The sequence below is a fragment of the Clarias gariepinus genome, chromosome 5, assembly GCF_024256425.1.
Source record: "Clarias gariepinus isolate MV-2021 ecotype Netherlands chromosome 5, CGAR_prim_01v2, whole genome shotgun sequence".
NCBI classification, from domain to species: Eukaryota; Metazoa; Chordata; class Actinopteri; order Siluriformes; family Clariidae; genus Clarias; species Clarias gariepinus.
The window spans coordinates 28,735,978-28,749,692 of record NC_071104.1 but is presented as its reverse complement, the minus strand read 5'-3'; the positions used below and the strand labels follow the sequence as shown (position 1 = coordinate 28,749,692).

At 37.8% G+C, this 13,715-nt stretch overlaps 2 protein-coding genes across 2 annotated transcripts; one reads left to right on the top strand and one right to left on the bottom strand.

Annotated features, from left to right (window-relative positions):
• Positions 1–638: 638 nt before the first annotated feature.
• Positions 639–5,276, top strand: klhl41a (kelch-like family member 41a). Its single transcript, XM_053497050.1, has 6 exons — positions 639–1,945; positions 2,446–2,603; positions 2,693–2,800; positions 2,896–3,081; positions 4,250–4,393; positions 4,502–5,276. Exons 1-6 carry the CDS (start codon positions 863–865, stop codon positions 4,611–4,613), a joined length of 1,791 nt encoding a protein of 596 aa, XP_053353025.1. The 5' UTR covers positions 639–862; the 3' UTR covers positions 4,614–5,276.
• A 27-nt stretch (positions 5,277–5,303) lies between these two features.
• Positions 5,304–13,715, bottom strand: fastkd1 (FAST kinase domains 1). The gene is made up of 15 exons (XM_053497049.1): positions 13,454–13,715; positions 12,826–13,162; positions 12,016–12,084; positions 11,067–11,192; positions 10,580–10,978; positions 10,032–10,142; positions 9,711–9,842; positions 8,359–8,845; positions 7,686–7,800; positions 7,464–7,592; positions 7,070–7,201; positions 6,818–6,931; positions 6,601–6,742; positions 5,629–5,743; positions 5,304–5,537 (listed from the first exon to the last, which is right to left on the bottom strand). The coding sequence occupies exons 2-15, from the start codon at positions 13,158–13,160 to the stop codon at positions 5,442–5,444; spliced, it is 2,502 nt and encodes an 833-aa protein (XP_053353024.1). The 5' UTR covers positions 13,161–13,162; positions 13,454–13,715; the 3' UTR covers positions 5,304–5,441.

Here is a 13,715-nt window from a genome sequence, read left to right as displayed (position 1 = left end):
GTGTATATTTCTTTTTTTTACGTACATGACGTGTGTTTGTGTGTGTATGTACTGTATATGTATGTCTGTGTATATATATATATATATATATATATATATATATATATACACATACACACTAGGTGTGTGGGTGTACAGTATGTGTAATTGCTGACATGGTGAAGTTTTCTATTTGGAGACATTTTGGTCTGGACTGGTAGTGTGTGTCTATCTATAGATACACACACATATGCTAGTGGTATGTTTATTGTGCTCAAGAAGCTATTTTAAAGTGTGTCTGTATAGCTAAGGATTTTAACAAACAGCTCAGTAGCACAGATTAACAGTTCCAACAGCTGCTCTGTGGTGACCTGTAAGCTGGGGAAGGTCAGCTCATAGGAAAAAGCTATCACCATGTAAATATAAACCTGGGCACTTAGGAGAATTCTGAATGAGTCAGCAGCAGGAAAAGATGACTGAAGGATATGTGCCACTGTCTGTTTTGAGATCATGACATACATACACAAAAAAATGAAACTCTAATTTAATTAACATGATGTATACAATTTTATAAGAACAATAGATGTTGACAAATGCAATCTTCATTTGAGAATGTAAATAGCCCAGACACAATTGCCTTGCTAAAGGATCGCAGTTGTTTCTTTCTGTCTTTTGACAGCTGCCTAATGCCTAAAACGTTTTCTAATCTGGCCAACCTGAATTCTTTCTGTCTATGATGGGGGCTAAATATAGAAAGCCAGGGTTAACTGCACCAGCTCTTCTCTTTGCTCTGTGTCAACTCAACCTATTACTACCAAGATAGCAAGAGAAGTGGAAGCATTGCAAGCCTGACATCCTTCCTGATCCACACGTACACACCGAGATGGAACCGGCCAGCATAAAAGAAGACCTGAAGCTCTATCAGAGCACCCTGCTCCAAGATGGCCTGAAGGATCTTCTTAAGGAGAACAAGTTTATTGACTGTGTCTTGAAAGTAGGGGACAGAAGTCTGCCGTGTCACAAACTCATCTTGGCAGCATGCAGCCCTTACTTTAGAGAACTTTACTTCTCTGAAGATGACAAGGAGAAGAGCAGCCCAGGCAAGGAGGTGGTTCTAGAAGATGTGGATCCAGCCATTATGGACATGATTGTAAATTATCTCTATTCAGCAGAAATCGATATTACAGATGATAATGTGCAGGATGTTCTTTCAGTAGCGAACCATTTACAGATACCGTCTGTGTTCACGGTGTGTGTAAACTACCTGCAGAAGAAACTCTCTCTAGGAAGCTGTCTGGCAATCTATCGCCTGGGGCTAATGATGAATTGTCCACGGCTGGCTATGGCAGCAAGAGACTACATCGCTGAAAGATTCGAGATTCTGTCCAAGGAGCAAGATTTTCTGGACTTCAACCCCCCTGAACTTTTCGCAATCATAGGAAGTGATGCTCTCAATGTGGAGAAAGAGGAACTGGTGTTTGAGCTGCTAATGAAGTGGATCAAGAAGGACAAAGAGAACCGTTTGAAGCATTTAGGCGATGCCTTTGAGCACATTCGTTTCCGATTGCTCCCGGAAAAGTATTTTAAAGAAAAGGTGGAAAAGGACGAGATTATCAAAGCTGATCCTGAACTTGTAAAGAAACTTAAGCTCATCAAAGATGCTTTTGCTGGAAAACTCCCAGGAAAGGTAGAAGGGAAGGGGGATGGAGAGAGCGCAATGCCTGGATATTTGAATGACTCCCAAAGGCTTGGCATGTATGCCAAGGACCTTATCCTGATGGTTAATGACACGGCCGCAGTGGCTTATGACCCCATTGAGAATGAATGCTCACTAGCAGCAATGGCTGAGCAGATACCTAAAAATCATGTTAGCATCAATACCAAGAGGAATCAACTGTATGTTGTAGGTGGACTGTTTGTGGATGAGGAGAATAAAGACTCACCATTGCAATGCTACTGTTTTCAGGTAAATTGCTTAATATATTTATAAACTAAAAATAATCAACAATTGTGTAGTGTGATGTTGCCTGACATGAAAGAGAGTTCACCTTCCTAAAGTGTATCACATTGCTTTAAATGCACATCCTAGTGTTTTATTTCTCGTATTTGATAAAGATTACAAGTAATGAAGTGTCATAACTTGGTCGCATAGTTAGTTTCAAGTTAGCTAACATGTTAGTCGCTGCTTAAGTAAAATGTAATATGTCACAGCAGCTGTTTCCTCATTGATATCTCTTTAAGTTTAAGAAAAACAAGAAAGTATCCTTTTGTCAAGAAAACTCCTTTACCATATACAGTAAAAAAGAAATAACATTTATATATTTATGGGTGTAAATTTTTATTATCCCTAAATTATAAGATTTTTGCCATGTGAATTAGCTGTTACAATAACTTATCACTAGTACTACTGCATTATGGTTAATATTTGTAACACTCAAGCTATTTATATAATCCTGATTTCCACAGCTGGATCCTATTAGTGCAGACTGGATTGCTATACCTCCAATGCCTTCCCCCCGATGTCTCTTTGGTCTGGGAGAATATGAGAATCTAATATTTGCTGTTGCTGGCAAAGATTTACAGACCAATGGATCTCTTGACTCAGTATTGTGTTATGACACCAAGTAAGTGTGACATCCATTATCTTATTTTCCACTTCATATGAACCTGACAATTAATAGAAACCCTCATGGGTCCTGTTTTTACTTCCCAGCAAGATGAAATGGACCGAGACAAAAAAGCTTCCCCTGAGGCTACATGGCCACAGTGTGATCTCACAAAACGGCCTGGTCTACTGTATAGGAGGAAAGACAGACGACAAGTAAGATCAGTATTAAAGCAATGCTGACCATGATAATCTAGATTCTTATATTTCCATAGTGTTTCATAGTGTCTCTTTTTTGGTGTACAAAATAGCAAAACCATCAACAAGATGTTTGCATATAACCACAAGAAGTCTGAATGGAAGGAGCTAGCTGCAATGAAAACACCACGGTCCATGTTTGGGGCAGTTGTCCATAAAGGAAAGATTATTGTTGTTGGAGGTGTGAATGAGGATACTCTTTTAGCATCATGTGAAGCCTATGACTTTGGAACCAACAAGTAAGTGCAATTATGTAGCTGTTATATTACATGTCTGCTTTTACTGATATAGCTTTTTGTACCAGCAGCCATCAAGTCTCAAACCGTATCCAGTCATGTATTTTAGCACAGATTTTCTGTAGCAAATCCTAATGTGTCTTTATATAAATAATTTAGCTGTAGGTGCTGAATCAGAAACCAGCTATAGGGCCAGATGGACAATAGTTATAGGTTTAAATTTACCTTCAGTAGATCCAGGTTCCCATCCCAGACACTTTCTAGCAGGACATTGCCGTTGTACACAAAGCAAGGTTCATAAACACGTGTTTGATAAGGTTGGTATAAAAGGCCTCAAATGCCACCAAGCATTATAACCCAACATTAGGTGCCTAACACCACTGCTTATCTTGTGGCTGAATCAAATCTCCACAGCCATATTTAAAAATGTAGTGGATGCCTTCCCAGTAATGGGTGAAAAAAATCCAGTTTAATAACTTTGAATGGGATGTTCAGCAAACGCATACAGTACACACCGATCAGCATAACAAATCCCATGGGTGCCAAAATCGGGGGAGTTTGGAGTCTGGACCCCATATGCTAGCTGTGGTGCATTCTGGGTGTTCTGGTACCTCTCTACAGTGGTCAGCATTGACTTTTGATTTGTGCAGCATTAATTTGGCCTGGGAATTGGACAGAATGGGCTAGCCATTGATTCCCGGGGGTATGGTTAAGTTTTAGGTACCCATGATCCTTTCACCAGTTTATCAGTTTATCATGTTGTGGCTGATTGGTGAAGAAGTGATCGCCATGTATCCACGTACTTTTGGCGCTGTAGTTAGTAGAGGTAGTTTTGACAGGCTTAAATTGACTGCCATTGACACTCTATGACCTTATTATAACTGACAACATGGCTTCTTTCATGAGATCGGACAATCAAAATAATGTGTAATAGAACGGGAGGTAATTTCTTTTCCCCAGTGTCAACTTAATACTGTGGATCTGATTTGTTCAGAATTTATGGAGCTAGTTAATAGCGGTAAAGTGCCACTACAAAGTGAAACATAACCACTTCAAATAGTCTTATTTGTCATCCATTAAAAGGTAGCAAGTGATGCCAATTGCTTATCCAGAGTTATGTAACCAGATTATCCAGTACACCAAAATATCTACATTCACATTTGCCTTATAGGTGGGAAGCCTTCCCTGAGTTTGCACAGGAGAGAAGCTCAGTAAATGTTGTCAGTGTCGATGGAGAGCTTTATGCAATTGGAGGCTTTACCATGGTAGGACAAGATAAAGAGTGTGTTCCATCAGAGATCACAGACATTTGGCAGTAAGTAACTTTGTTCTAAGCTTTAAAATAGAGATGGTGTAATGTTATTATAGACTAACTGTTCCTTGTGGCAAACTGTCTTACCTACCACTACTATTTTTATTATAGGTATGAAGAGGACAAGAAGCAGTGGGCTGGAATTTTGAGAGAGATGCGTTATGCAGCTGGTGCTTCCTGCGTTTCCATGCGACTAAATGCTGCAAAAATGCCCAAACTGTAAAAATAGCCCTGGTCTCTGTCGAGGGACAATTTATTTTAAGCCTAACTTGATGATTCCAGTTACATGAAAATATAATGTAGTATTGAATGAGCATTAAGCATACACCTATTTTAGAGTTTAAGATGATTTCACAAGAATGTCAAATATATTCTAATACACAACTAACATTTACTTTTTTTTTATGTTTTTGCTTAAAAACATATACAGTGGTGGCAAAAGTATTAAGACAATATATGCCATGTATTAGCACTCTTCCGGTGGATAAAATGGCTAAAACTCTGGAATTTTCAACTTATATGGGTATATTCTATATCTTCAAGAAAGAATCAACAGGCATTGAGCAACTGACACCAGATTACTGCAGACATCTTATTGACTCTATTTACATCTGGATCCAGCAGGTCTTGATGAATAAGGACTTCATACTAAATATTGATTGTTGTATAGCAATTCCATTGCATAAAACAACAAATGATTCTTACCTTCAACCTACCTTGGTTACCATTATTATTATTATTATTTTTTTTTTTTTATTAAAACACCAAATTTCACTTTTGCTCAATACTTTTGGCCACCACTGTTGTTGTTTAGGATGGTCTTTCAGGTTGCAAAATTAAGTTTTACTTTTGATATATTAGGTAATGTATTACAGTAATAAAATGTATATTGCAAAAAAATCACAAGAGGCATTAGTAGCAATGTGGTTTTTCTCTGTATTCTCATAACATAAGAAAAACAGGACACTTGCACATGATATACAGTCCATCAGTAGCCACAGTCTCCCAGATAAATATACCAGCATGGATATCCTAAAAAGAGTAAAGCAGTTTAAGGGGCTAGTTCTGTAAATAACCTCTTTTTTAAATATTCCTTCCAGGCATCTGGTGTTGAGAGCTCCATCGAATTCCATTCAAAGTGTGGAATCTGAGTTGGAGAAAGGTTTAAGATTATAATGTTAAAATTATTACAATTTTTCATTGTAACTAGCAAAGCACCAAATTCCCACTTTACTTACCTGCAGAACATGATACCCTAAAATCTCCAGATGTCTCTTTCTCATCAGAACGTCTCCTTTAATGTGCTGCGAGTTTTTGCAGAAGGACTTGGAATTCAGGAAGTCTAACGCAATGCTAATGAAACAAGATTCAGAAGAACAAGGAATTTAATCATTAATTTTTTCATCTTCAAAACCGTTTATAGCAGGGTACATCTTGGACACTGTACCAATGGGTGCATACATACACAAACACAAAACAGGCAATTAGCCTAATCTGCATTTTTGAGTCTTTGGATTGTGGGAGGAAACCAGAGTATCTGGAAAAACCCACCAAGAGCACAGGGAGAATTACAGTATTTGTAAACTCCATGCACACAAATTCAAGGCAGGAATTGAAACCCTCCATCCTGGAGATGCAAGGCCACGTCTGGATCCTAAAAAAAAATCTATGAATCAGTGCTGCTAAGTTATCAAATCTGATTGGGCAGGAAGCAGCAATGACAGTAGTGCTGGCTGTATTTCAAATCACAGACATAAGACTAAAAATAATTAGCAATTATATACTACTAATAAAAATAAATAAAATGTGTTATTGGGAAGTTTTCTTTATTAAGATGTTTAAGAGTATAAAGTTTTTAGTGCTTTTTTATAGCAAAGCATCTGCCACAGGAGAGTTTCGTTCTCTGTTGCAAGACAAACTGGATTTTGTCTCATTTCAAGACAGAAAAAGAGATGCTGGATAAGGAATGAATGGCAATAGCTGCTATAATGTAAGGGATAACAAGGGTGAACTTGTTTTGCAGGTGATCCACAACATTAAATATAACTAGAATGTCAATAGACAAATAATATGGTCAAGGCATTGCCTTCACAGCACCTAGGTTGTTCATTATTTTCCTATAACTGAATGCCTGTCATGCTTTATTCCTCATATAAAAAATGTGTTTATGCATTTAACAACTAAGAGTGAAAATTTCAACATGTATATACCGCTTAGCTCCTGGAGGTAGTTCGGTCCTCTCCTTCTCGGACCCTGAGTCCCACTGCACCTTGCCATCTTCATTGATCTGCAGTTCACTCAGTTTGCTGTAAGGCACTGCCTGCTGATTGCGATCCAGGACACACTCGAAGTCTGCAAAATGAATAAAAGATTTTAAAACTATTCTAACTGCTTCCTAGGAAATTTATGGTTGAAGGTTAAACTCACCAACATTGTAGAAGTATGGAGTCAACACTGCTACTCTGACATAGTTAATGCCTCCAAGCACTTCTCCCAGCATCCTGTGGATCTGCTGCTGGGCTACATTGACCGAGTTGTGGTCTGCGTGTTTCACAAAAAAAAAAAAAATCAGTTTTTTTTTTAGCCATTGTAGTGACTTGGGCATACCTTTTGTTTTACTTGTGGTGCTCTAAATACGGCTGCAATACAGTAGCAGATACAGTATTTATCTTTACTCACCTCTTCTGTGGAGCTGCATGCAGTAGTGCTCGTGGAACCAGGGCACCTGGAACTCCGGGCATTCGAGACACACGGCTCGGTTGAGCTGCATCAGACGCGAACGCACTCGCATGTTCTGAGTACTTGAGAATGCTGTTAGAAGGGGGTGTACAGGAGAATAAGCATCATTTGGTACTGTACGTGATGTACTAATAAGTGTCCTGTTTACAACTGCTATTTTAGTCATGAAATTTCAGGTATTTCTTTGAAAATCACATATCTCTTCCATATAGAGATGGAGAATATCACATGCAAGAGGCATTTAAAACACATTTAAATCTGACGACTCACTTAAGGTTTGTATAGTTACAAATACATCTGTCTCATCAAGACATGTGAAACTAAAACACCTTACTCTCGAGTTGTGCGTCCAGCTTGGCTAGGAAATCCACTTTGAATATTTCTCTGATCAATGGCTCGGGGAAACGGTTGGTCAGAGCCAAGACATAAGCCAACAGGACCAGCATATGAGGGTCAAATGAACCTAGGAATATACAACACAGACATCATTTATATATTACGTTTGTGTTAAATTTTCTATAATCAACATGGTTCACCTTTTTAAAAAAGAACTTACTAATTTTTGGAGTGAATTGTTGAATGTAAGCATCAAATAACTCATCCACCTTCGGAGAGTCATAGTTAAGCACAGCAAATGGGAGCAAAGTGACATATACTGCAGAATAATGAATCTAAAAGGGATAGGGAAAAAGTATAAATTATGTATATGAATGCAATAATATACTACATCATGTTTATTTTAACTGAAAATTGAAATATAAAGGTTTTGAAACCCAACACTAGATTTTAGTTATGTGCAATGTATCCTCAGATTTCTGTTCTTTGATGACCAGAGCAGAAAACTACAAGACACCCTTAGCTTATGTATGTATTAGATCAGCAACTTCTAAAATACTCAAATCAGCCAGACTGGCAGCAACAACCATATCACATGGTTTACATTTTCCCCTACTTTTGATGTTAGTATTATATTATAATATTATATTTAGATTTGTATTATATTAACTGCAAATATTTTTTTATTTAAATAACATCTAGCCCCTATTAACCTTAGGTTGTAAGTGGAAACACCCCACTGGCATAAATTGAAATTCACTAAGAGTAGATTAGGCTTAAGACTTAATAAAATAAAAACATAATAAATATAACCACCTTGTACAACAAGAATAAATAAAATAATAAATATTCATAGCCCAGATATTAAATAAATGCATTTAAAATCAATCTACCTTATGTGTGTTCTCTAAGGCTACGTTGGCAATTTGGTCCAGCAATGGAGCAGAGCGGTAGGTGGTCCTGGTCAAAAAGAGGACCAGGTCGAGCAAGTTGATCCAGGTGAGCTGATCTGCCAATTCCTGAAGTACTACAATTGTCTCCTCAAGCATCATCTCCTCAAACCATTCCCCTGACATGAATTTAAGCTCCTCCATGAGCTGGTTCAGTCTCTTGGCTTTGTGAACTCTGTCACGTGCACAGCGATTTAGGTTCTGCAGCAGACGCACGTACCTGCTGTGAGTGCTCTGGCTGTAGGAGGGGTCATTTCGCATCCATTTGGCAACGGCCGTCGTGAGTGAACTTAGTCCTATCAGGCTACACTGAGGCAACACCGCATCAATGCGAGAGAAGACCGACTCCTCGATACGTGCAGAGGGCAGCATGGCGAGCACACGGGTCAGCATGATCACCTCGTATATGTGCACACAGGTCTGCAAGTAACTAATCCAAACAATAATGATGGGATTAATACACAAGTTTTTATAATTAATCAATCGATTAATCAACATGAGGTTAAATACTTCATGCAAAACCATGAACACTACATTTACTTGACTGATTGAGCTTAAATTACAGTCTCCTTTCTCTATTTCTTAGACACTTATTTCGGGCTTTCATAAATATATAGATGGATGCTTTGGTCAGTAAACACTCATAGTTTAAGTTAGTTACAGCTAGCTCATAAAGGAGTATGAAAAAAAATGTATTAGCAGATAATGACAGTATTGCCCGGTAAACACATTTAGATCAATACAAACAAAAAACGCCCAAAAAAAGAAGAAGAAGAAAAAAAAGAAAATACACAGTTATTAAATATTCATTCTTCTCCATAAATATTTATTTAAAAGGTTGGGTTGATGTCCGTTATCTGATTTTTTATCAGATACAAATGAATCAACAATATAGCGGGACATTATAATATATTATATATTAATTATTTCCTGTAAAGCTTATTCAGTAATTACAGTGAAAATATGAAATGTATTTAGTATAAATCGTTCCTAACAGTGTAACTTTTTTTTACATTTAGTATCCATCTATCAACTAACAATTAATTCTCAATATTACATATCAATACAGTACACTAAGGTAATGTGGAATAATAATACTAATAATAGTAATCATAATCATCATTATAATAATAATAAAAATAATGATAAGTCCTATTTAATTACATTTCTAAAGGTCACCTGACAAAATTGGGAAAAAATAAATAAAATCTCCTCTTAAAACTCAATCAATAAAAAGATGCAAATAACAAATGTTCCCATCTGTCATGGCAATAAAACACCTGGATGAGACTCACCGGAGCACTATGCTCCTCAGTCTGGAGTAGAGCTCAGGACTCTGACAGTGCAGTAGAATAAGTGCCTGGATGATCTTTGCAATTTCCACTGGTCTATACACTTCCAGATTCCTATGCATTACAGATGCAATCCTACGAAAGACCACAATTATCCAATCAGCACAAATTCATACACAATACATAATCTATGACCTAATCAGCGGTGTCTTAACATAACAGTGGCTTTAAATTTACAGTACTGATTTACGCTACAGACCACAGGACAGGATCACTTATTACTTCTTTCCATAAAGACAAGAGAAGCGAGGACGACAGTCTTACTTATTAATGAGTTGAAAGTTGCGGCTCTGCATCTCCTCCAGTGCCTCAGCAATCACCAGAGCTTGGTGAGCGTTTAGCTGATCAGCCAACACCAGCGCTGTACGTTCCAACCTGAGACACAAATGGACTAAATGTTGGAAAACAAAAAACACTCACTATCAAATGCTTACAACCAGCAATGCATCTAAATGTGTCAGTTTAAATCAAGGACGCATATATCATAGAAACAATGAGGATGATTACATTTCTCTGACCTAAAATGAAACGTCTTACATAAATAAAGAATTATTTTTCATGATTAAGTTTCATAAAGAGCATTATGGCACAAATATTAATGTTAAAATGACACTGAACACCTTCTCTGGCAGTTACCCTGACCTTAACCTCAACATGTTTCTGGGAAACTATGCATTGAGAGGTCCCACATACAGTACACATGCAATAACCACAATGACAGCACTATTACAAGCTGGTCATTTATTTATTTTATGATTAGTATATTGCAAAGATTTCCACTAAATGTCCTGGGCTGTTCTTTCTGCTTTTACCTCTCTCTGGTTGCTGGCCCTGCCAGGGGTCCCAGTGCAATAAAAAGTTTTGTAAAAGAGTCTGGGTCAGTGCATGAGTCCATCAGCTCCATCAGCCTCTGCATGGCAGCCTGTCTGAAGTCCCAGTTGCTAAACGGCAGTGACTGATACAGTGTCATTATAATGCTGAGATTCTCCACATCCAGACTGGGAACACTTTTCAGGAGAATGTGGCTGCACTTTTCCAGTAAGGGCCGATGGACACACTTCATGTGTCTGAGGAATTGGACTACCCTCCTGGGATTGTTGTATTGTGATGCGTCCATGCCGTCCAACAGAATCTCAGCTTTTTCAATCAGCGCGTCCCGTAAGTCAGCAGACAGCAGCGACGACACACTGATCATGAGCGTAGTTAACACTCTGAGAAAGTTTTGAGAAATACAGATTATTTGATTTCTTTTTGTATGAAAGACTTGTGACATGTTTGTTGGACAAAGAGAAATAATACCTGGCATCTTCTATTGAATCCAGTCTCTGTTTCAAAATCTCAGTGATGTGGCCCATCAGTGGACTATGGTGCAGCCCCAGGTCATTCAAACAAATAGATAACTTTGACACAGTTGTCATAGGAAACCTGCAAAATAGGTAAAGATTGGGTTGAAACATAAAGCCAGACTGCTGTAGAATATAGCTATATAAAATTATATTGCAGTAAATTACGATCCACATATCTATCAATAAGGCGTGAATATAGTGTATTTTGATCCATCAGATTGGGCATTTTTATACCTGCTGATCAATTTCTATGTCTGTGTAAAATCAGACTCACCTCAGATGCTGCATCACGTACACAGTGTATCACAAACCTCTTTTAAAATGAATTATACATTTTTCACACTCTTAGGCCTTGCTTAGACTGCCAGCACAAATTCAATTTTTGTCATAATCCAGATTGGAATTAGTTTGGAATCAGATTGTTTTCATGTAATCTGAAGTAGAAAAACTGATTTTTCCAAATCCAATCCCATCCAGAGTTGATTTAAATTTGGATTCAAATCTGATTCATAAATATGTGTTTTAGACTGAATTCACTACCCACTCAAATCTGATTTCAAACTCATCACGTCAAGCATTATGATCATGCGGGATGGAGTTGGTGTTATTTTGCACAAGGACTAGACTGTGATATGATCTGAACAGTCCAATGTATTATCTCTATAATTAACTGTCTTGTTTTTATACATCACTAGCATTTGACACCACACAATACAAGTGCTACAATGTACCCACATCTCCGGCATCCTGGCCACAACAACTACTGCAGATAGGCTGACAAATTGTCAGATTTGGGCCATCATTTTAAAGAGAGCCAAATCTGATCTGATCATTTTCAAATAACATCAAATAACAGTGTGGACAGTCAGTTCTAAAAATCAGACTTGTGAAACAACCCCTACCTTTCTAATCTGTTCCAGGCTTCAATGACCAGCTGCTGGATGAGAGAATCATGTGGTTCAATCTGAAGTCTGGAAAAAGAGAAAGTTTGAGTTGAATGAATAGACTAGGCAGACACATATTATCCTTACACAGCCTTCTATTAGTTTTCTTTGTCACCATGAGGACAATCTGATCATTATGATTTAATCATTTTCAGCATTTCATACAGATGTCGCTAATTCTTTTGATTCTTTAAAGATGCTTTGCGACAAGGATCATCATTAAATGTGCTATATAAATGAAATGTAATTGAATTGAGCTGCATATGCAATTGATGAATAAAGGGGAAAGAAAAAAAGAGGAACAAACACTGTAAAAAATGTCACAAAGAAACACTAAAAAAGCTACCCTGGAGTATCACAATACAGAAAAACAACAAGATAAATTAACAAAGCAGAAAAACAGCTTTAAAAGTTTTTAAATATTTTGCAATATGCCTTTAATTTTCTTTTATCTTGGCACAGTGTAAAGACTGATGAGATATAAAAATGCTATTCACTGGTAAATAAAAAAGTTATTAAAGACCGTTTTTTTCTGTATGTGTGTCTACGATTTGGAAGGTTCAAACCCCACAACCACCAAGTTTTTACTGTTGGCAGTTGTTACTGAGCAAGGCCCTTAATTCTAAACTGCTCAGATGTGCATAAAGATGTAAATCAGATGTGCATAAAAATGTAAGTCGCTGTAGATGAGGTTTCTGCCAAATGCTATAAATGTCTTGGTGTAAAGTCACCAAGAGCCAATGCTGTGTTATAGGTAACATTAAGTACCTGAGTCCACCATAAAGAATGTCCACCACCGTCGCATCATCCATTAAGCTAATCTTGTTTTCAGCCAGGACTCGAAGTGTCAGGAACTGGGGATGAGACCGAATCCGGTTGACCGTCCGCAGAATTTCTGGTTTGTCCCTTTGAAATTGCCACAGTAGTCCCACAGCAAAGCTCACATGATTGACAGAGAGCTTCGCCTTGTTCTTGCTTACCACGTCAAAGAGCTGGTCTTCTGCCATGCAGGCTTGGAGCTGCCCCAAAACATGGTCTTGACACACAGTGCCATGATAAAACAGTCTGTGATTGTGACTGCGCAGGGCACAGAGCCGGAGCATGACTGTGGACCAGGGACAGGTCAGAAAAGTCAGATCAGGAGAGACAGGTCAGGATAGCAGCCTGCTCTTCAAGGAGTGAGTCTGTACTCTGGTATAGTGCATCATGGCTTTAAGATGAGAAAGTAACTACCAGAAGTATTTATATCGACTCTAACCTAAAGATAAATAAAGATAAAAACCTGGAGATTTGAAATGGTCGTCAAGGTAACAGGAAAGCTTTTATTCTAACTTGACCTTTTTCATGCACGAAACAGTGTTTTATTACTGTCACAATTAAAAGAACTAAAACTCACTGAAACTGGGATCAGAAGGGTTTGATGTATTTCCATGTGTGTTACATTTATGTTTGACCTGTCTGCTACTCACGTGGGGACTTTTTTTTTTAGATAGCTAGCCCCATATCTCCTAAATTCCTACCTAATTTATTTAGCACTAACCCCAGTGTCAGAAAGATGAAGGCAGATTATTATAACAAAACACGCCTTAAAATGTTTGTAAATGACCCATTTTATGTTTTCTTTTCTCGTGGCGGCTAGCTTAGCATGTTTATTTGAG